This window comes from Candoia aspera, chromosome 7 (genome assembly GCF_035149785.1).
Source record: "Candoia aspera isolate rCanAsp1 chromosome 7, rCanAsp1.hap2, whole genome shotgun sequence".
NCBI classification, from domain to species: domain Eukaryota; kingdom Metazoa; phylum Chordata; class Lepidosauria; order Squamata; family Boidae; genus Candoia; species Candoia aspera.
In genome coordinates this window covers 37018826-37043121 of record NC_086159.1, presented here as the reverse complement: position 1 = coordinate 37043121, position 24296 = coordinate 37018826, and the positions used below count along the sequence as shown (strand labels likewise).

The 24296-nt window shown below is 38.7% G+C and overlaps 1 protein-coding gene across 1 annotated transcript; it reads right to left on the bottom strand.

Annotated features, from left to right (window-relative positions):
• Positions 1-4536: 4536 nt before the first annotated feature.
• Positions 4537-18804, bottom strand: UBE2N (ubiquitin conjugating enzyme E2 N). Its single transcript, XM_063308879.1, has 4 exons — positions 18697-18804; positions 6403-6649; positions 6103-6243; positions 4537-5198 (listed from the first exon to the last, which is right to left on the bottom strand). Exons 1-4 carry the CDS (start codon positions 18724-18726, stop codon positions 5158-5160), a joined length of 459 nt encoding a protein of 152 aa, XP_063164949.1. The 5' UTR covers positions 18727-18804; the 3' UTR covers positions 4537-5157.
• Positions 18805-24296: the final 5492 nt, after the last annotated feature.

The window sequence follows — 24296 nt, the reverse complement described above, 5'->3', positions numbered from 1 at the left end:
GCATTTTTCATTATGAGAAGAGTAAAATAAAGTAAGAAAATGGTACTGACATCAAGCCATGGACACCCCTTGTCATCTTCCTTTCAATTTCAGAATATAAAGTTATTTGAGAGCTCAAGTAACTCCTCTCCATTTTACAAATGAACCTAATGAGGTTCACACAACACACAACCCCCTTAAGCATGCTTTGCTCAGCACCCCTCCCTATGAGATGATGGCCTTATTAACGTGACATCCTAAGCTAATAAAGTTCCCACAGAACATGCTGAACCTTAATCCATTTTCAAACTGAAAGCATATATGAGTGATTGAGAGATTACTATATCTGAATTTACACAACAGTGCATTCAAAACTTTAAATGCTTCGGAGTCCAATAGAGGATCCAGACATGGTACCAGACAAGTTGCAATGCTTTGTGGTCTTTTAAAGTGATCTACAAACTTCAGTTTTAAACACAGCAAAACTGGGTCTAAGTGATACAACAAATCACACTAGTGCTTCAGCATCAAATCGATGTGGCTTCCAAACAGACCAAGTGCATTTTATGTTGCCAACCAGAAAAACAAGTAAATATAGTCACTAAACAAGAAGCTCAGTGACATTTTTGGTACTGATCTACTATAGAAGGGTAATGATTCTTCAACTGATTAAAACAGTGATACTTCTTTCCATGTGAAGGGAAAACACCAGCCACCTTGGGAGTAAGCCTCATCATCAGAGAATATTTTCAGACTCACTGCCAGATGAGCTTAAAGGTTCTAACAGGGAAACGCAAGGAAGGACAAGGGGAAGAAGCAGACACAAGCCAGTAACAGAGAAAGCAACACAAAAGGAAATTGATTTCTCTACTCAGACTTGTAAAACCCCACCCACCTTTTAAAGAGGCCTGGCCTTAAAACAGCTCCCTTCCCTGAAGAAGAACGCAGCCATCCCCTCAAACAGAAATGCTGAGTGGAAAGCAGGGGAGCCAGCCTCTATCAAGAAAAGCTGCTGCCTAAGCTTTCTCAGCTGGGCTGGCATTCTAGACTTGCCTATCCAGGAGGGCCCAAGGAAAGGACATAAACTGCTTCTCCAGCACAGCTTCTCTCTTAAGCTGGACAGCATAATTTGACAGAAGCCTTGGAGGGGGCTGTGCTTGTTTTATAGCCCTGCCCCTGACAGCTTAAAGGGGCTGGTGTGAATAAATTAATCTCCCTCCTCCTTTGGCATGTCCACCATTTGCCTTTGGAAACTTGTAACTGCTTGCCTGTTACCCACCTCTCTACATAAAGAGGTCGCTGCCATAATGGAATGCTGTAGTTTAGTTACTGGTTAGACGAAATCTACAGTTTTAAATATTTGTGCAAAGGAAACAAAAATTAATGTGACAATGCCAGCCTTATTTTAAAAAGGGGGATTCTAAAATGAGAAGCTCACTGTATAATGAATAATCACTCTTCCTTTTATTTCAATGTCAAAACATTACAGGCAAAAAATGTCAAACAGATCCTATCAGGCATTTTAAAATAACCATAAAAGTGGTAGGAATGTACATTAGAGACTATTATACATAAAGCCATGATTTAACTCAATCAGACCATTTATAGTAATCATAGTGCACTAGAAATACGCTTCTTTTAAAAAGCATTCAACCCTCATTTCCTTTAGGGCATAATTACCCTTCATACCAAAATATTGTTTACTCTTGTCAGCTAAAAGATTTATTCATGCAAAGCATCACTGGGCTTTCCTTTTCTCAAGTATTGCAAGCAGAGGAACCTGGCTTACTACCAGAGAAGATGACTGCTGCAGCCATAATTTTAATGTAATCTTATGATTCATAAATCTGTATGCTTATCTGATTAAACAGAAATATTACTTGTTATTTTTTAGAACCATAACATGGAACACATCTACTTTAATTCAGTAAAGGAACCCAGTCTTTCTGCTTAAAACTCACTGTCATAAAACAATCATTGAGTTTTCAAAGACCTATTTGTAGAAGATGGAAACTTCCAGCTCTGCTTATGAATATAACACAAGTAGACAATGTCATTCAGCTCAGATATATCCAAACTATATGGACTCAGTAACTGAACTTTGCATATTTACCAGGACTATTTCAAAGTAAGTTAATTCCACAAGTTGGATTTGATAAAAGAGGAAAAACACAGCATAGTTTGATATCAGATATTAAATCATTCATTTCATCACTGTACACAGATAGATTTCAAATACCTCAATTACTCTAGTTATATTTCTGGACTTAAAAAAGAAGGGTAGATTTGATTTTTAATGTTATAAAGTGAGATTCAGATTTAAAATTAAGAATCTATGCTTTTTGAACCATCACTTGTCAACATTTAAAGCTAGAATTCAAGAGAGGCTTTCTGGAGAATTTTAGGAAGAGTGATTAAGGAAGGAAGAGTGATTAAGAGAGAATTTTAACTGTTGTTCCTATAGAATGCATGAATTCACAATAAATTTTAAAAAGCATTTTGGTGATTTAGTGAGAATGTTGTTTTTCAATGCAATTGGCAATGAAATAGCACAATTTCATTGCCTAAACATGTTGAATTTTAAACACTTCCCAACAAATTCTAAGGCAATTTGATTCTTAGTGAGTTCGGAATATTATGCAGAGTTCCATACATTGCCAATAAAATTCTTATCAATCTACGAGTGTATATACACACATCTCTTTAAAGCAGAGGGTAAGATCTGCTGCCAAAGTTTATGAATTTAATTAAACAGTTATCTGTATACACACATAGTATTTTGTTACATGCAAGAAAAAGGGGGGCATAATGCAAAGTATTTTATGTCCCATTTATATCATATTTAAGAAGATACTTAAGCCAGTGAAGCCATTTATAGAAGAGCTCAGTGGCACTTTCTGCAAGCAACTGATATCAGTCTATAAACCTTTCAACTGAAATCCATAGTTAATTCTAGCTGGATTATGCAATACATCTGAAAGCAAAGGATTGTAATTAACCACTTCTCACATTTACTTTAAATATAAAAATGGTTCTGGGATTTTAAGGACAACCTTTATTTATAGCATTTTGTTTTCCAATAAATATAGTTTAGTGGTTAAGTCTTAGAATGTAAGGAACATAAAAACCAAACATTCAGCATTAGAGTTCTTAAAATAAATAAAAAGCAGTGTAATCCCACAGCAGAAGTATTCTGAATATCAAAACAATGCCAATGGGGATGTCAAAATACACAATACAAAGGCATAGGCTATGTGAATATCCAACTAAACAAAAGTATTATATATTATTATTAATCATACAACTGCAAACTAAAGCAAAATCTGCTAGATAGTAGGCATTGCCAAAATCAGATATGCTTTTCACTATATAGGTTTAGAATTACATTACAATACAAATATGTATTGTGTATGCTCATTGTAGTCAACAAAATATGCAAGACTTTTACATTTGTAAAGGTTGAAATATATATCATTCTGTATTAGAATGGCACTATTCATTGATAATAAAGAACCAATTAAAACCCCAGATATAATCTAATACAGAATCTCAAATAACTTTAAGATGGCCTTAATGCCAGCTTTTAGAGAAACTGTTTTAAGATAATCTCTCTTGCTAAAATAGATAGACTTTTATTTTGCTATAATGCAATCAACTCAGGGGACAATACCATCACTAAAAGCATTTGTCTGTTGAAAATGTGATTTTAATAGATATTTATCTTACATAAGAGCACAATACATACACCATATTCTATATAGAAACCCCAGATGATACTAGCACAGGTATGATGGGAAAATTGTGGACCTCAATACTGTCCCCTGAACTACAAGACAGATATTATCCATGACAACTGGCATTACACTGGCCACACTGAAAGCACAGAGGTTAGAAGATAGTCAAGGCAAAGATATAGGGTCAGAAAAGGAAGTTTTCAGGAAGTATGGAAGTGGGAAATGTGCCTGTGAGTTTTTTACATTTTAACATGATGACTTTAAAAAAAAATTCTATGTTCCAAATTAAGAAATGGGTCAAAAACATGGTAGCAAAAGGATTGCAGATAAAACCAGACTTACAAAGCTAGCTGTAAATGTCTTAACCAATTCACCTATAATGTAGGATTTGATTTTATGCACAGGATCAATTTAAAAAGATGCAAATTATCTTTAAATGTATAGTCTGATACCTGGTAATACTTAACACAAGACAGACAAGTTACATACACACCCAAAATTGCTGTTTGTTCTGCTAGCTTCTCCTGCTTTAGTGATACATAACACTGCATGTACATAACATCAATGATGCATCTAACCTGTTCAAGACTCTGATAAGCCATTACATTATCAAAGGCTTTTTAAAAACACAAAAACAAAAGTATTATGAACACTAGTAAGGCATTAATACAAGTCAGAAAAAATCCAAGATTATACTACAGCTTTAGGTTGATAAAATCAAACGGTTTAAATCCAGCTTTGTTTTTTTTTAAAAAAAAAAAACGATTGTCACAATTGAAAAGGGGAAAAAGAACACAGCAAAACAAACTGTACAAAGGCAAAGTAGAATAACAAAATATTTTACTAAAACATAAGATTTACAGAAGATTTTCCAGACAAGCCATACAAAATGGTCACAAGCTTTTTCTTGAAAGGAAGATTTTTACACTTGACAGCAGAATCACAATATTATTAGTGAATGGATGTTTAATGTTCCCATTTTCATTCAAACAACCAAGCTTGTCCAGCTACAGCTAAGTTAGACTTGGCTAGAATATAACTGGTTAGCTGCTTTAACCAATGCAATTAGCATCACCATAAAAAAGGGAGGAAGAGCCCACACAATTAGAACAAAAACCCCCGCAGCTAACCCTGACTACTTTCATTCACAGTGCTTACACTTAACTCATGATGGGAAAAAATCATTAAAAGCAGAGGTGTGCTACTGCTTTTAAACAATTTCACAAACAATCCTGATGATACTTCTAGCCTCTGCTCATGCAGAACAGGAGTGAATTAGGACAAGACACAGATTTGCTAATGTGCATTTAAATCACCAAAGAACTGATGTCTGGGTTTTTATTCTGTAAAGTTTTCTAAGACTCTGTCCATTATGTGAAAACAAAAAAAAGGAAGAGGTCTTGGCAGAACAGGAAAAGTGATGCACACTGATTTAGAGCACATTTTAAATATTATTCATGGCATATAGCCTAGTCCATGCTCTGGCTGTAAAAAGAAAGAAAGAAAGAAAGAAAGAGATATTAGACAAAAAAAGTAAGATAATGAAATTTAAATCTATTCTCTTGCTCCAACCCATTTATTTGTTTTTGCTGAAAACCCGTCAAAGTATTCTATATGCATTTATAATTACCACTGCTGGGGATAACCATATATAAGATTTGTGTCCTTTTTTTATGAATTGATAGTGGCCTTTCCACATTCACATTAGACATGTGATAACTGCAAATGTCTCCTATGCAGCATTTATCATAATTAGTTGTGATGATCATGCATTTGCGACAGTAATGTAATACTCATTTAAAAGAGCAATTTATTTACCTAATTTTTTTCTGCTATATATGCTCATTCAAGTAACCTTAACAAATTAACTATAATTCAGCAACAGAGGCTAGAAAATAGGCAGAAATTATGGTGAACCAGCTATTAGTCCTTGATTTTAAAAAGTTAACTGCTTGCCTGCATGTCTAGTAATGTATGTTTATAATATACGCAAAAGTAAAGGGAAAGCAGGAGCAACATGGAGGGTAGGGAGAGACTCTACTCTCTCCAAATCACCCACATCAGCAAAAGATAAAAATGCATGTACAGTAGCTCTCCCGGAAAAGAAATACTGTCCATAAGTGTGGGTGATAAAGAATTAAATCCTCCCACTCCACATAGTTGCACAAACTTCCCTTGCCTGCTGTTTCCAAACAAAACTCCAAAGGCCATTAATTATTTTAACATCATAAATAATTCTCAAGACATAACATTAGAATTCTTGAACAATGGCCCTATAGAAATTTTTTAATTGTACCTTTCTAGGACATTTTGGCTTACAGAAATTGAGAAAAATTCAGGATAAAACATGTATCAAACTTGAAATAAACCTAGGAGGAGGATACAACACCTGTTTCTATGGCTTGGACTTCATTGGTCTTCCACTGCTCAGCTACATCATTTGCTAGTGGATCATCTGGGTTGGGTGCACTTAACAAAGCCTGAATTGATAGCAGAACTGTACGGATCTGCAAAGCTGGAGACCATTTATCTAAGGAAGAAAGTTAGAGGGTACTACAGCAGCATTTCTAGTAAAGATGCTCTCTTCCCCTCACCCCTCCCAGCTTGGGAGATCACTGAAATAATTTCTGAGTATCTTCACAATCTGCTAAAAAAGGTATCATCGTAATAATGATTCCAAAATACTTACCTTTCAAAATATCTAAACATATTCTTCCCAATTTGTCTACATTAGGATGATAAATTTTGGTCATGAAACGTACTTTCGGAGCTGCCATGGGATATTCTTCTGGAAGGAATAGTTCAAGTTTAAATGTCCCACCCTCAAAGGGGGAATCCTGTGGCCCTGCAATGACCACATGAAAATAGCGTGCATTGCTTTCATCTGGTTCTGCCTTTATGCCAGGAACAGGTTCTGCCAGCAAGCGCTGGGTTTCCTGAAAGAGGGGGGAAAAAAAACAGCAGTTGTTAAGAGTTCATGCCTTGATACGATAAATGATTCAATGCTGCCATATTTCCTTATCTCTTCCCTCTTCCACTGTAAATGCAGGGTAACCTGTTAGAATAACTACCAAAATCTTGGCTGAACTCATATCAAAGCTTTTATGTAGCCTTTCAAGGAAGGTTTCTGTAATGTTGCTGTCTTCCTTTGAGCTAACTTGTTTCCTTATCAGTTGAAAAGCAATTCTTTCTGTATTTGAGATCTTCTGCTACTGTCTACACCTGCTCAAACTGTCCTTGATCAGTGGATGAAGTATCTATGTAACCTTGCAGCTCTTGCTCCCGGTTCATCTGGGGGCAAGAGACCAGTAACTCACTGTAGCCTGCAAGCTTTGGAACTAATGAAATGATTGTTTGGACACTATCCAGTTGTTATTTTTGGAGGTGAGTTTTCTACTACACTAGATGAGGTTGAAAAACACTATTGGTGCTGTCATGTTCTTACTCTCCTGATTAACATCTTCTAATACTAAGAAAAGTATTTTTAACATGCATAGCTAAACAGAAAAATTGTTTCTTAAAATAAGAATGTAATATTTTTTAGTTTGTTTTGACAAATCAGGCACCAGTGTGTCATCAAATTACCTTCCTATGCATTTTCGGATCAATTTGAAAAACAAAAGTCTAGTATGAGTTGAAAACCTTTCATTTTCTGGTATCTGTAAAAGTTCAGTTATACTTTGAGAAAGCATAGAAACTGATTTTGCTAAAGAAAATAAACTTGAATGGCTTATTTATTTAATATTTTAAATGGTTCCTATACCTCTTGCTTCATACATATAGTTTGAATACATGATAGTGAAAATTCAATATTGTTATGAAATAACTGAATATCCAAAAGTATAGTGCTACTTTTTACTTAACAGGATAACATTTTTCTTCCATGCTCATCTCCGAAAGAACTCCTTCTATTCCTGAGATTTTCAAATAATTTCTTAGTCTACAAAGGAAAGCCTTCCTTTTATTACAAAAAGTTGATGCTATAGTTCCTCTGCCCCAACTTCTTAAAAAAAACAACCCAACAGATCTGTATCTAACAATGGAGAAGGATCCTAACCAAGTGGATATTTCACCTTATCTTAAGGTAGCTGAATCCAGTTTTGTTTTTTACTATTGGAGGAAAGAGATCTATAGTCTCTTTGAGCATGGCAACTAGTTGAATAGTTTTTGGGTTCTTATCTAGCTATACAGAACTTGTAATTGCTACACGATTTATACAGTTACATATTATAAATATACTAAATATGTGCAATACATTTCAGCCTTTTAAAGTAGTATATTAAGATTAATAGGGATATGCCATGCTTCAGGTCCAAAGCCAGAAAGGCATTTCAGAATAGGTGTAGGCCTGAATGCTGTATTTGTCAATGCCTCCTTAAAGAAACTGCATCTGTTCCTGGGCCTTCAAAATAACTCTATGGTCCCATGGAAATACACATTTGAATTACAGAGATACTGACACGGTGAGACAAGATGCTTTGGAGCAGATATGCTCCAAAATGTGTATTTTCCTGGGATTGCATGGGTATCATAACAGCCTTAGAAAAGATGCAACTTTTGTAAGGAGATACTGATAAATGTGGCATGAGCACCCATGCCCATTCTGAAGCCATAAACATCCCCAAAGATAAACAAAATACCATAAACATTCCAATTCTCTAGCCTCTTTTCCCAGGTCAAAAAGTTCCCAATGAGATGGCTTGTCTTCTCTTTTCTTCCTCCTTAACTCATGCACAATTTGCTGAGTTCACATATGGTATGAGTGAGTTCACAGGATTCCTTAACTACAGGTAGTCCTCGCTTAACAACCATTCATTTAGTGATGATTCGGACTTATGATGGTGCTGAAAAAAAAAGGCTGATGACCGTTCCTCACAAGTACAACCGCTGCAATGTCCCCCACGGTCACATGATCACAATTTGGGTGCTTGGCAACTGGTTCACATTTATGACTGTCGCAGCATCCCGTGGTCACGTGATCACCATTTTTGACCTACCCAGCCGGCTTCTGGCAAGCAAAATCAATGGGGGACTGTGTGATTCACCTAATGATCATGTGGTTCACTTAATGCCCACAATGATTCATTTAACAACCTCTGCAAAAAAGGTTGTAAAATCAGGTCAGATTCGCTTAATGATTGCTTCATTTAGCAACCAAAATTCCAGTCCCAATTGTGGTCGTTAAGTGAGGACTACCTGTATGGTTTACTAAGCCACTGCTGGCTAGGTTCTTGCAACATGCTATATCAGAGCAAACAAGCCACATCTGGCTTAGCAGTGTCTTATTCAAAGCTTTGTGTCCTATTCTTTTATTGACTACCATCAGAAACTAAGGCAATCCTCTTCTTCGTTCCACACAAGTTAGCTTTTACCTAAACAGATTGATCATTCTACCAGTGTCTTATCATCCCTTTCTCATTCTCACCACTACTTTCTCAAGACCAGTCCTATGTGGTTCAGAATACAAGCTATTTGTTTACTATTTATTATTTATTTAATACATTTCTATGGCAGTCCAACTCACAAATTGTGATTCTCGGCAGCTAACATCAAGTTAAAAAGAGGTAAACAGTAATAACCAAAACAAAAGTAATTTAAAATACCATACTACAACCAAGGCCAACTAAAATCATTTGCACAAGTCTTACAGAACAGACTCATCCAACACTGAGTCCAAAGCCTGGGGAAGAGGCAAGTTTTCAAAGCCTTACGTTAGACCAAAAGGGTCAAAGCCATGCAAATACTGAAAGATTTGCTGTTTCACAGGGCAGGTGATGCAACAGAGAAGGCACATCTCCTGAGTCCCATCAGACATCATTGTTTCATAGAGCACCTAGAGCACATCTGGATCTTATGTGACAGGCAGAAATGATCAAAGATAGAGGAATACGCTGGTCCTTTGCCTAGAAAGGCTTTATAGATGGTAACCAGAATTCTAAATTGCACCCAGAGGCCTACTGGGAGCCAGTGCAGCTTGCAAAGTAGTGGTGTTACATGAGTGTACTGTGGTGCACCTGTAACTATTTGCCCTACTGCATTCTGACCAGTTGTAGCTTCCAAATGGTATTCAAAGCCCCATGAAGAACACATTGCAAGAGCTCAAATGGGAGGCAACCAAGGCATGAATGACTGTGAGCAGGGCATTTTAATCCAGGAATGTGCACAATCAGTACACAAAATAGATTTGTGCAAAGGCCTTCCTAGCCACAGCTACCTGCTCTTCACGCAGGATCCAAAAGTCCAAGACGACCCACAAGTTATGCACCAGTTTGTCTGGGGGAGTGTTATCCCATTCAGAACTAAAGATGGAAGGTCCCCAGATATGGGGGTGGGAGCCTAAAACCCAGATCCTGTTCTTCCTCATTCCAGGCACTGTGAAAGAACCCCGACAGCATCAGTTGATTGGCCCAGGACAGAGATATATAATTAAGTATGATCAGCATATTGATGATACCTAATCCCACAGTGACAGATGACATTACCCAATGGCTTCATGTAGATTTTTTTTTTCATGTCAGAAGCACCTACCAAGGCGCTTCTGTATTGAAAGGATTTGCCAGTGATGTCACCGTTGCCCAGGGGATGCCCGAGGGGGCTCCTTTCATGTCCCTGTTATTTTCCCACCAAAGTGGTACCTATTTATCTACTTGCATTTGCATGCTTTCAGACTGCTAGGTTAGCAGGAGTTGAGACAAGTTGACAGGAGCTCACTCCGTCACGCAGCTCACACTCTCAGGTTTCGAACTGCAAAGCTGCCAACCTTAATGGTCCTCTGACTCAGCGTCTTAACCACTGAGCCACTGCAGCCCCTTTCATTTAGATGTTAAAAATGAGTGGGGAAAGGGTCTAGAGCTAGACCTTTCTCTCCTCACCGAGTAGAACTAGCCCCAGAGGAAGGAGAACTACCACAATACCATACTTCCCACTCCCAACCCCTAAACTGGTCCAAAAGGTACCATAATTGATGGTATCAAAAGCCACAGAGAAATCGAGGAGGACCTGGATAGATGCATCATTCCATTCCAGTCTTTCCAGAAATCATCAACAAATGTGATCAATGCTAACTCAGTATCCAGCTCTGAATCTTGACTGAAAAGCATCCAAATAACTTGCTTTCCCCAAGGCCCTCTAAATTTGCAACTCAACCACCTTCTCAGCACCTTTCCTATAAAAGGAAGGTTGGAGACAGGATGAAAATTGTCCAGCACTATTGGATCCAAAAATGGTTTATTGAGGAGGGGATGGACTACTACCTCTTAAAGAGTTGGCAGGACCCCTCCCTTCCTCAGGGATGCATTCACCACTGCCTGGATCCAACTACATGTTGTTTCCCAAGAGGCCTTAAACAAGCAGGAGGGACATGGATCCACCACATAGGTGGCCTGGTCCATTTTCTCAAGACCAACAAACTTGAACTTTTTGCAGATAACCAAGCCAAACCATGCCTCAGTTAACTCCATATGACTTGACAGCCCAAGTTCAGCTTGGGGCAGAGTCAAGTGACTTCATCTGATACATGCCTCAAATAGTTCTCACAGTGGCCTTGCAGATGTTCCTCTAGCCCCTCCTTACACAGGAGAGGTCACCTTGAACAGGGCCACCAGCACTGCAGATGAGTAAGAGTGGAAAAATAATTATTTTTGCCACTCTTATCACAAGGTAATCCTTAATAAAGGCTTTTAGCATATTGTACTATATTCACTTAACATCCAGGAGCCTGTGAACATTAACAATCTATGTTAGAGCTCCATGGACAAAAATACCTTTAATATAATCCCCTTAGCCTTGCTCACCACCATTTGTCACTTGATCTCTTATTTCCATGCCTCTTTGTAACTTTTAAAGGAGAGCTATTATTAGATCTCAGTCAGGAGTCAAGAACTTGAGATTATCAAACACTGTCATACATGGTAGTCACAATCATTAGCTCTTTTTATGTCTCCCTTAATTCACTCTAAGTTTCAGGTCTGCATATCTTTAGAATCACTGAAGCATTTCCGGTTACCGTAGTTTCTCCTAATTCATTCAGAAAAGTATCTGAAGACAGTATTTTCTATTTATTGAAATATACATACACACATATCACACATCAATCTTCATCCTACTCTGATTATAGGATAGTGATATTTAAGGCATATTAAAATTTATTTTGTAATATCTGTATTATTTCATACATCATTGTTTAACGAATATCTGATCAGAGATTAAAAATAAAAGCTAACAAACAACCAGCAGATTAGGAAATATTATTAAGACTGTATTATATCCAAATGTTATAGAATGCAGTTCCCATTTTCTCTTAATATTGGCCATCCTGGTTTGCTTTGCTAGGAACTGGAGTTAAATAATATGTGGAAAGCATCATACAGTTATTATCACATTAAAATATAACATCAAATAAAACAATTACCATGCTAATGAATCTAAAGTTCTGGATAACTATTTATAAAAATACTTCAAAAACAATAAAAAGGCACTTAAAGGCCACATCTCTAAAACTTCCAAGAATTTAACACATTGAATCAGGCTTACAGACCCAGTTTTTCAACTGTATTTTTGTTACTTTATTAATGCAGACATTAAATTTCTGCCAGAAGTACAGAACAAATGTTGAAACTGGTACCAGTTCAGGAACTATTATACTGAAGTGCATAGGCAGTGAGAATATAGCAATAAGAATCAGAGAAGTTTGTCTGTACTGTTTGTATTAGTCATTATAAATATCAAAGAGCTCTAGAAATGTTTAATAGCACATTATCAGAGAATCATACAATATGAAGTGGCCATCAGGTCCATTCAAAAGTCCCAATTAAAGAACTCCCAACGGATAACTTCTACTTGAACCTATTCAATATATGGCAATCCACCCCTTCTTTGGATAATTAGTTCCAAACTATTCTTACTGTTTTTTTCTTCTACTATTTAATTAGAATTTGCCAGCCTGTAATTTAAATTATTCTTTGTCATATCCACCAAGTCTTCCATTACAGAATATAGATTTTTTTCTCTCTTTTCACAGAACTTTGTTCTAGTCCTATGATCATCCTTGCTGCTCTCCTTTGAATCTGGTCTACTTTTTCTGAATCTTTCTTAAAGCATGGTACCCAAAACAGCACATAGTATTCAAGGCAGAATCCAACTAATACAGAATAGAGTAGAACTATTATCCCTGTAATTTGAATCAACAGAACTAAACAGAATTTAGTTCTGTTGATTCAACTTAAAATTGCATTTGCCATTTTTGCAGCCACAGCACAATGCTGGTCAATATTCAGTTTGTAATCAATTATTATTCCAAGATCTTTTTCACAAGTACGATTACCAGGCCAGACAGTTCCCATTCTGTGTGTTGATTTTTGTTTCCTAAGTGAAGAGCACTGCATTTATCTCTTTTGAATTTTATTTCTTGGAATTTTTTTACTTTTAAGTTATTAGCTATCCCATTCAAAGTTTAGTATCCTGCAAATGAGAAGCATTCCTTCATGTCCTCATCCAAGTCATTAATAAAAATGTTGAGAAGTACTGGACTGTCACACTCTCTTAATACCTGTCAGCCCTCCGTGATAGGCCATGGTCAGGAAATAGATACTGCAAGGATTACAGGATTTCTATTTTATTGTTGCAGGGTATAACAACAGAATCTTGAAAGTTTGCAAGACCTTCCCTCTAGTGCTTCTTATACCAAACAGAATTAAAATTATTTCAGTCTCTTTCTCACCCTCCTTCCTTTCCCAGAACTGAGTGGTCATTTATTTTCTTTTACCAGTCCTCCTAATGACACTTGAATTCCTTCATCTCTGCATCTCTCTACACTGCCCCACTCCAATCTGATGAAGAACCACTTATAAGCATTGACGCTTTGTCTTCACTTGTCATGTCAGTCAGCTCATACTTAACCAGCCAGTTAATAAAAAAATTATGGGGACTTTGTCAAATGCTTTGTTGAAAGCAAGATATATTATTTGAAAGCATTCAATTATCTACTGAAGGAAAAACATGAGATACTCTGGCAAGACTAGTCCTTGGAAAATTCATGTAACTTTTAGTAATTACTGCTTAGTTTTCAAGATGTTTACAAATCAATTGCTTTATACTCTGCTCTTGAATTGTCCCAGATCTCAATGTAAAACTAGGATATTTGTTGGCTGGAGCAGTTTTTACAGTGAAGATACAGTATTCAACTATCTCCTTTCCCCTCATTCCAGAAGTAGGGCTTGAAAGATTTTGACATTACTTTTAGTTTTTGGAATGACAAGTCAGAAAGAGAGTTCAGAGAGAGAGAGAGAGAGACAAACACTTGAAAAATTGAGCAACAAATGCGAGCTATTTTAAAGAACATTTAAATATTGATGGAGCTCATGGTACATTCGTATTTTCCGCTTTCTTTCACCTGGGTGAGCTAGATGCCTTGTCTCCACTGTAAAACAAGGACCTTCACAATGATATCCCCACTACTGACATCTCCCAGGGAGCATTACTGCCTAGGGGAATTGAAATTATGCATTTTTGGTGGAGTGGGCACAATTCCTCCTGGGCAAGCTTGTTCTGAGTTTTGAAGACAAGTCAGATGTAATCCTTGATCCACCTGCAGATCATGATGGTGAGAGAGGCATTACAGCCAAGATGAGGCTGTTGGAAGAAAAGTAGGAGGCTGAGATTCCTTCTTTTCTGCTCAGTTAAATCATGATTGTTAATCTGACATCCAGTTTGTGCTGATGCCTCTCTAACTGGCCCTGGAATTTGGGCAGAAGGAATAGAGGAGCCTTTCCTGACTCCAATAAAAAACTAAATTCACTTTTGTCATGAAAGTTGGTCTAGGCACAGTGTCATGTTCACTGTTTCAATGTAGTTTATACATCGTAACGTTTCACATGCCATGGTGCTGACGCGCGTTTCTATTTGGGAGGGAGCTGCTGTGAGACCTTGTACCAAGCTCTGTATCTGAATTCATTACATTGAAATGTGTTTGGGTTATGTTATCTGTTCAAGGCCTTTTCCCGCAGACCATCAGAAACCGTTAGGAGCACCTGGGATTGTGAACTTGAGAAGATTCTATGGGGGGAGGGATTTCACTTGCACCGAGGGTTTTTAGTTTGAATTTGGCGCGCATTCATCATTCTCAGCTTTCTCTGTGATCCTGCATACTATTCTTTAATAAATCAGATATCTTTGAATTCCTGCTCATGAGTCTGATAGTTTTTTAGAATAGGCAACCATTACATAAAGCTGAGAATCACCAAAGTTGTACCGTTAACTCCTACCAAGATTAGTTTCTTGCGAGGGAAAATAGTTAACGATGGCCGAGTCCAAGCTCACAATGAGGGGACTTGAGGAGACGGCTAGCTTGACGCCCGAGTCGACGGTCAGGAGCAGAGAACTGAGCCTCACCCCAGAACCTTCAGATTTCTGGACACAGAGAGATGTTTGGCTGGATAATACAAAACTTTTTCTTGGTGGAGAGCATATTTAAAGTTATGGCACTAAGGAATGCCACTTCATGAAGGGTGTTCCAAGCTGACTCACATAATAGTTCAACCAAGGCTCAGGTTAGGACTTGAAATACTAGCTGAAAGCCTCACAACAGATACTTCTGGATCAGTGTTAATCTTAACAGGGATCCCTCCCAGTTAGGAATCTCTTGATGGGCCAAGAAAGGTTCAGTGCTTCCTGGTGATAGGACTGAGTGGAAGGCTGATACTTATCCAAGGTCCAATCTATAGAAAGGTCAGGACCTGGGGGATGGAGACTGATATTGGTGATATTATTTTTAGCCTACCTGCAGATGGCTCACTATATGAGCAAATGGCATACACAAATGGAAGAAGGACATTAGAATGCTAGGATGATTTACATGGTTTTGCTATTGTACCCTAGGTTAACAAGATGTCCACTCAATCTCCATGCATGTAACTGTGACCAACAAGGTTCTGGGTAGCTGAATCCCCCCTGGGTGATTACTAAAATGTCAAGAGTTTGACCAGGTCTGAGTACCAGGGACTCCTGGTCCAAATGACTGCTATTCACATGAGCTCCATTCTCAGGTCTTACAGTAGACTCAGGAGCTCCAGCTTAGTGGAACAGGGATAAGGTATATATTACATCTTAGAGCCAGGTGGTGCTAAAGGAAATATGTCAGTCTATTCCCTGGGACAGGAAGCATGAAATAAATCACCAATCTTAAGGTTGGTGGCTGCCACTCAGAGATCCATCCCTTTTGTGAAGACAGAGACATTTGTCCTCCTCTGGTTGTTTCCAAGATTTATCTAAGATAATAAAGTTTGGCCAGACCATCAGCAGTTCCTTTAGTACTCTAGGACACAATTCATCTTGCACTGGAGATTCATTCAAAGTAAACAGGTATTGCCTGACTGAATTACAGCATATTCAAATGTTAGACATTTATTAAACATTTGGGAAAGTAAAATACTGGAAAACAACAACCTAAGAGCAAAAAAAGATAGCTGCATAATAACTATGGTCCCCAATGCATTTCAAGAAAAATCTTATTAAGAGAAATATTTAATACTTGGCATATTCTACTACTTTTCATTTAAGTAGATAAAGAATTCCCCTAAAGCAGGTCACGCATCATAGCATGTACTCTGTTTGTGTGTGTCCCATCTCATCTTCCCTTTCTCTGTGTATATCACATTGTTTAAACCATTAAGCCTGAAAGCAGAAACCATAATAATACTAATTGTTATAATGCATACTTAGAGACTTTTTTGGTTAAAGAGCTGAGATAAATGTCATTAAATAAATAAGTATACTGAAGGACAGTGTAGTTTAGGTACTGATTACACTTACACATTATAAAAAGTTTAATGCACTGAATGACAATTACTACTTCTCTTCATTCAATTTTTTCTCTTCTCTATAATTAGCTGCAAGTTTGCATTACCAACTACAATGGCTAACAATATGACTCCCCATTGAAATGCCAATATAGTAATTCTGAATAAGTATATGAACAGTTTCATCAAGAAGCCAAATCTACCAAAAAAAAAAAACCCAAGCCTTTCTTCAACTCTGATGTTTTCCTCTCAACTTCGATTACAGACTATTATAAGTTTTCTCATTACTGTAATAATGATTGAGATAATGTTCATCTGCTTGATCATATCAAAGGCCTTTGTATTTCAGCATTCCATTTCCAAAATGGTCAACAGCAAAGCCACAGGAAGGACATGAGAGCAATAGACTTTGCCTGGTGTTGCTCATTTAGTAATACTGATGATTATGAACTAGTTTAAAAAGCTACCAGTTCAATCAAAACAAATTTACTTCAGTGTGTTGATAAGCAGAATTACAGTTGCAATTTTAACTGGTATTTTCAGCTGCATGAATTTAGCAGCAACTCATGCATGCTGAAAAAACTCTTACTACAGTGAAGAGATATTACTAAAGCTGATCCTTCCCAGAAAAGAAGTCACTCTAAAATACAAAACAACTGGTTGAATGCAAAAAACCAAGAGACTATATACAACACTATTAAGTCACATAGTATGTTAAGGACTTTAGTATAAGTTGTCAAAGTACGTAATAATTTGTATATGTATGTGTACAAAGAGATAGAGATAAGATACAAATATCTGTGTGCATGTTGTGTCATACTGTAGTTTCTATAATTCTCATTAACTTACAGTAGTACCATGTCACTAAATTTCTAATTATATTTATCAAACAGCCATGGAGAGGAAGGAATGTTGAACAACTTCAACCAGCCAGGGATGGAGATAACTTATCTTTGTCCTATTCTTATATATCTGCCCTGCTTCCTTAAGCATAACTGAGTCTCTAGGAAAGACATTCTGGCTGCATCTGTAAATGAAATGTATCTCCTTCAGCAGAGAGTCACCTATACCCAACTTAGCTCAAGAATTCTGCAGATCCGGGGGTCAGAAGTTCTCTATTAATACTGGAACAGATTTTCATAAATATCCAACTACACAAGACTAAGTGCTAACAATGAACAAAATACATATAGAAGACTGACAATTTGTAAGTGGATTTATTTTAAACTGGGTGCTTAACAGTTAATTCACCTTCATTTCTTTACGGTTTTAAGACTATACATTAAATTCTTCAGAAAATTAATTATGCCAACGTAGGGGCATCAAGAATCAGAGCCAAAAGATGCATGCATTTTAGCATTCTATCAAAATCTGGATTTACTCAAACAAAATACAGGTGGTGGGGAGGTGCAAGGCAATTTGGCAAGCGGTGAAAGCACTTAAGGAGGTACTCATGAGTCATCGCTAAACTGACCATCTCCTCCTTGAAGGAAGGGAGAGCACGCTCACTTCTCCCCGGAGAAGCTGTTTGTCGGAGAGAAAAGAGCAGAATTACTTCGGCGGCGGCGAATGTGGATTCTGCATACCAAAGCTCTGGGGAAGCAATTCAACTGCGCCGTTTCTACCCGCCTGCTAGCGCGGCCCGACCCAGCCCCAGGTCACACATCTCGCCTGTTGCCCCATCAAAACACCCCCCTTCTCCTACTCGTCCGCAGAGCAAGCGAAGAAGCGGGAGCGAGAGGGGCGGGGACGGAGCCAGCGCGGTAGCTCGCGCGGCAAAGAGTCCGGGTCCGGAAGAGCGGCTGACGGAGAGGGAGTGTGCTCGTATGCCCTCCCCGCCTGCAATTCCCATTCATTCCCGGCAGGTTGAGGCGCCGAGGCCTCGCCCGCGGCGCTCCCTGCATCCGTCACGCACCCATCGGCCGTCGCTCCCTCACACACGCACGCGAGCGCGCGCCTCGAATGGCGGTGGCGGCTCCTGCCGCCGGGCCCCTGCCCTCGCCCCCTGCAGCAGCGGCGCGGCAAGCAGAGTGACACCGCCGCCTGTCTCCCTCACCGGAAGCGCCGCGCCCCCGGAGCACTTGCTCCAGGCTCTCCTGGCCGCGAGCTAGGCGTGGGGCGTACCTCCAGCTGCCGCAGGAGAGGGAGGGAGGAAAGGAAACGGACGAGAGGAGAAGAAAAGCAGGTACCTTAATGATCCTGCGGGGCAACCCGGCCATCTTGTCTTATCAGGATATAGTCTCCACTGGACCTCGACTCCGCTCGGGGCTTACGCACTACCGGAAGAAGCCCGTGATTCACTTCCCGTAACGTCACCGCGGCATCTCCGGAGGCAAGCTGGGAAGTGTAGTGTCACTTGCTAGGATGAGAGGATTAATGAACCCAATCGTTTCCTGTTTGTATAGCTTGAGCGACGGCTGCAGAAGGCGCAACTGCCAGTCTCCCTTAAGGATCAGAACCATGTGTATGTCTCTGCATGGGCAAGGCCGTGCTGCATTCTGATGCCTAAGGCAAAGCAGCAAATTATTCCCATCCCAGTGAGGGTACGTTTGTTTGCCCTGAAGACCAAACCATGGTTGTTTAACCATTATTTGCTGAATCAGCTATAGTTGGCTGGGATCACACAAAAGAGTAAAACACTAAACAAACCACATAAAAATAAATCACCTTTATGTGGACAACCACATAATCATCAAAAGCTTTTTGTGGACTTTATGTAAACATTTTAATATGTCTTATGGGTGACAAATTTATCAATAGATAATAAGTATGTGGCCATTTAAACTAGTCACTCCCAAATGTACTGTCATAGCACATATATCTGCAGTAGATCTACCAACAGGATAATATTGCATTATTTCCCTTAGTACATGTGTAGATCAGTATCCTTGTGCACCTGGGGCTACCAGAGTCAGCAAAAGGAGGCCATGTCCTCCATCCATCAGGAGTAGACTTAAAATCAAATATTGTCAGGCTTTTTGAGTATCTCCTCCTGAGCTGCTTTTCTCCATGGGGCAGTGCTTCCCTTATAAATGCTAACTGTGAATTAACAAGCTCTGCTCTATGACTTTAATTAGTTGATTAGTACCCTGGACCGCTTGCCCTGTTGCCTGAAATTGACAAGACCTTAATCAGTTACAGGCTGAAGGCTTTTGCCTCATACTCTGCTGTAGCACATTCCTGCCATTGAAAACCCAGTCTTTCTGATGCTGGAGAAAGTAATTTCATATACATGTAGGCTTAAGTACTTTTTTTTGTTTTTGCAGATTTTCACTGTAATTTTTGCTGGGGATGCCAAGAAAGTTAAACAGTTAGTGTGTCTTCCTTCCTCCCCCCTCATTTGTCCTCTTTTGCAATTTTCCATGTCCTTTCCCTGTTCAGATAGCTGGTAACCTTATGTGCATCTCAGTGCTCATGTAGACAAGTTGAAGGCTACCAGTTTAACATAATACATAAACACAGATCATGTCAAATATGCTGTTCAAACATCAGTGCTGTATCTCTCTTGGTGTAAAAGTCAATATTAACACATAACAATTTATTGCCATTGCACTGCATCCTAAACTTGCAGCTTGAGGCAGCTGTCTCATAATGCCTATTGGTAATTTAGTATTGCTCTCACATTGCATTTATACTTAAAGCAAATTATTTCACACCTTCATATTTCAACTGCAACTCTATTTTGGGTGTCTTCTGAATCTAAGATTAGAATGATACTTATCTTGATCATTCCAAATAAGTATCATTCCAATCCAAGAAAGATCACAAGGCCTTCTTAGAAATGGAGTCCTTCACAAATAATTTCCTAGCTTCCTGCTCCCCTGGTAGCTGTAAAATGCTTGTATTTTTATTATGAAGGCCTTATTCAGGAAGGCTGTTTTATGATACCCACATTTTATGCTACAATTCTATATTAAAAATTAAAGTTGAATTCAGGTGAATTTATTTTTGAGTAAATATGAAATATCTGTCTTTTATTGGCTGATCTGTGTTTCTTTTTTCTATAGATCCTTTTTTAAAATTACAAATCACTCCTTTCTACTCCAGTGTGATGCTCTCCTGGAAATGCCTCTACACTACAGTGAGGTTTTAAAAACATTACAGAAGATGGCAGCAGCAAACCACTTACACATTAACTTATCCACTAGGTCACCAGGAGCTGAGCTTGAATTGAGGGAGATTTTACCTTTTCCCCCAAAATTTCAATGTTTTGAAATTTTACAGAAAGCCTTGTTTCCTCGTAGAGGAGGAATAATACCAGGGAAGGAAAAGTTAACCAACAGCCATGTGGACTGGGGGTCTGGAATCTCATTCAGCTTCAGGATGGAGAAGACTGAGCTATAATCATGTACCCACTGAAGGACATGCAAACAATGCCTTGCCTCAGCAGGAAGCAGCATCTGGCTGGCTTTGTGTTGGCTTGGAAACTAAGCTAGGTCAGACCTGATTAATATTTGGGTCATTAGGAAAGACTAGAGAGAGAGCACACTCAGAAGAAGGCAGCAGTAAATCACTTCTGTACTGTTGTCAAGACAATGACGTGGCCACGTCTATGAAGCCACCAGCAGTGGAACTTGACTCAAAAGCAACTTTACCTTTAAAGAAGGCAATGTGCAATTCAGCAACCCCAATATTATGAAACCATCTCCTAAGTAATATCCAAGAAAAAGTCTTTGTAGCAATACTAGGAAAGGTAGCACCTCTGTACTACAGTACGGTATTTCCATTGCATTGTTCTCAATGTTACAACTCTGCCTAGATGACTCAGCTCTGCTTTGTGCAAGTAGACATAATGGACTACAAAATCTGAAGGATGGTGGAAACAGGGTTGGGATCCTTATCCCATCCCTTTTACAAGCCGGTTTGAACATAATGCTGCCTTTATCATTTTGCAGATTTTGATCCTCCTGTGGACATCACTGCAACTGTTCTTAACCTCTTAACCTGTTAACAAGTTGATTATTTCATGACCATTGCTTAATTCAATTTCTGTCATAAAATGTTGGAAATAGAAATGATAATACAAAATGTTCTGAAGAGTATTTTGAAGAAAGTTGAGGGCAACAGGCAACCTTCCACTGATGGACAGATATGAAATGTAGTTGTAATTATATATTTAAGATAAACAGACATACCTTTTTTAAAAAAACAAACTTACATCAATGATTTATTGTCTTCCTGCAGCCTTCCCAGCTGTAGATGTCTTGGCAACAATTCCCACCAACTCTAGCCAACTAGGCTAGAGTTGTGGTTCCACATATCTGCAGTGTGTTAGGGTGCAGGAGGCTGTCCCACTCACTAACACTACCCACAAAGTACTATATTGTAAAGAACCCATGCAATTATTTTGTTCTGTCTTCATTGTATCCTCACTGAGAGAGAGCCATCTGCAGAGTAAAGTGTTTACAACAACTTAAAAGATTTATAATCCTAGGGTAGAATTCTATACATGACCATTCAAAAGTAAAGCTTATTTAGTTCATTATAAACTCCATGGTAGGGGAGAATGGGTTTGTAATCAAATTTTAGTGCAGTATAAGCTTTCAAGAACTACTGTCCATTTCCACTGATGCATTAAATTTGTTCTTTGACTATGTATGTATGTATTTTTTTTTAATCCGTTCAATCGTGTCCAATTCTCAGAGAGTGCCTGAACAAGTCCCTGCAGTTTTCTTGGCAAGGTTTTTCAGAAATGGCTTATCATTGCTTCCTTCCTAGGGTTGAAAGAAAGTGACTGGCCCAAGGTCACCAGCTGACTTTGTGCCTAAGGTGGGACTAGAATTCACGATCTCCCGGTTTCTAGCCTGATGCCTTAACCACTACACCAAACTATATGTATACATACATACATGTGTGTATAAAGATTCCCTTCTCACCTCTATGGGTGGTATGTGTCTTCTTCAACCTTGGGTCCTCTACCAGAGGCCTGGGAGTTCGAGGGTTCTGCACAGTATCTTAGCTGTTTCTAGCACCACACTCTTCTGGACAGAGAGCTCCGATGTTGTTCTTGGAATTTGTTGGAGCCACTGTCCCAGCTTGGGAGTCACAGCCCCAAGTGCTCCTACCACCACTGGGACCACTTTGGCCTTCACTTTCCACATCCTCTCCAATTCCTCCTTCAGGCCCTGGTGCTTCTGCAGCTTCTCATACTCCTTCTTCCTGATATTGCTGTCACTTGGCACCGCTACATCTACATACACATATATATGTATGTATGTATACTTATATGTATATATGCATACAGACACACAAATACAGAAAGAATGAAAGGAGAAAACATATCTAATAGTAGTAAAAATTCAGAAAGACACTTAGTGATAGTTTTATATAACAAAATAAGAAAATTCATGCTAGATCAAATCAGTGTGTCCTGTGTTCTGCTCCTACTATGGCAAACCAGGTGTCAAAATGGGGCTGCCCTTGAAGACCACCCAGAAGCTATAACTAGTCCAGAATACAGCAGTGTGTGCAGTGTTGGGTACCCCTAGGTTTGCCCAAGTTACACCCCTGTTGTGTGAGCTGCACTGGCTCCTAGTTTCCTTGTGGGTATAATTCAAGGTGCTGGTTATTACCTTTAAAGCCCTACATGGCATGGGACCAGGTTATTTGCAGGACCGCCTGTCCCTGAGGGTGTCTGCCCACACCACTAGACCAGATAGAGTAGGATCTACTGGGGCAGAGTGATGGGAGCCTGTGGATTGTTGTTGGGGCATCCTAGTAAAATGACTGAGGCACCAGGTTTTTTAGTTTTAGTTTTGTGGTTTTTATGGCTTTATGATTTTGTAGTTTTATTGTTGTGAGTCACCCAAAGTTCTCTAAGATGGGTGGCCATACAAATCTTTTAAATAAATAAATAAATAAAAACATGCATGGGGATGTGGGTGGTATTTCCAGTTCTACTTGAAAACTTCTATCACTAGAAAAAAAATCCCTATTCTGTGAAATTATTAAAAATATAGGAGTCCTGTTCTTCCCTCTTGACATCTATTTCTGGGGTTGCTTGCAAAGATCTGTATATTAAGTCCGAATGGGTAAAATTTAGCATATAACATGCCCTGAGATTCAAAAATATTATTTTTCCTCTCTATTTGTTAGTTTTAATTGCTGTATGAAAACAGATATTTGGAAAGCATAGCTTGCCTGTTAATGCTACTCCATGTGTAGAAAAGACCTAATGTATTCCTTATCTACTTTCTAATGCATGGCAATAACATTCAGTATCCTTGCACATCACTAATACCTACCAATTAGCCTGCATCAACATTGGCAGGCCCCTCTCACAGGGAAGTAGCCAATGAAATTAAGTTGAAGGGAACCATTTCTTGGTATACTACTGTTTGGCCATCCCCACAGATATCCTGTTACCTTTCTCTCTTTTTACTGTTTCAAGCTATTGGCCTACTACGGAAGATTCCTGATGTGTTATAAATTCTAAAGTAGGTGTCCCCATATCTTTCCTAACTTGCTCCTTTATTCCTTGGCTTATGTTAGGAAGATACAATGGCACTGAGGGGGTCCTGGGCAAGACACTTTTTGGGAGCTCATCCACAGTACTGGATGTGCCACTTCCCAACTTATTTCTCCTCTCATCTTCTCCCATCTAACAGTGGCTTTCTCTTTTCCTTCTACACCACTGTTTCTGAATGTTCTCCTTCTATTCTTATAGGCAACAGCACTGGAACATTATGTCTGTATTTTGGCAACCCAATAAATCTAAAACTAGCCAGCCATTTGGGCTACTGAATACTTCTAAGGAAAAAAATATTTGTGGCTCTGAATTTGGAGGACT

Bases quoted from the DNA above. Each gene is read 5' to 3' on its own strand.
- UBE2N (XM_063308879.1), bottom strand. From the start codon at position 18,726: ATGGCCGGGTTGCCCCGCAGGATCATTAAG. The intron at 6,650-18,696 runs GTACCTGCTTTT...CCCCTCTTTCAG, and splicing joins TGCCCCGCAGGATCATTAAG to GAAACCCAGCGCTTGCTGGC. The intron at 5,199-6,102 runs GTGTTGTATCCT...TTCTTTTTACAG, and splicing joins AGTCCAAGCCATAGAAACAG to CCAGAGCATGGACTAGGCTA.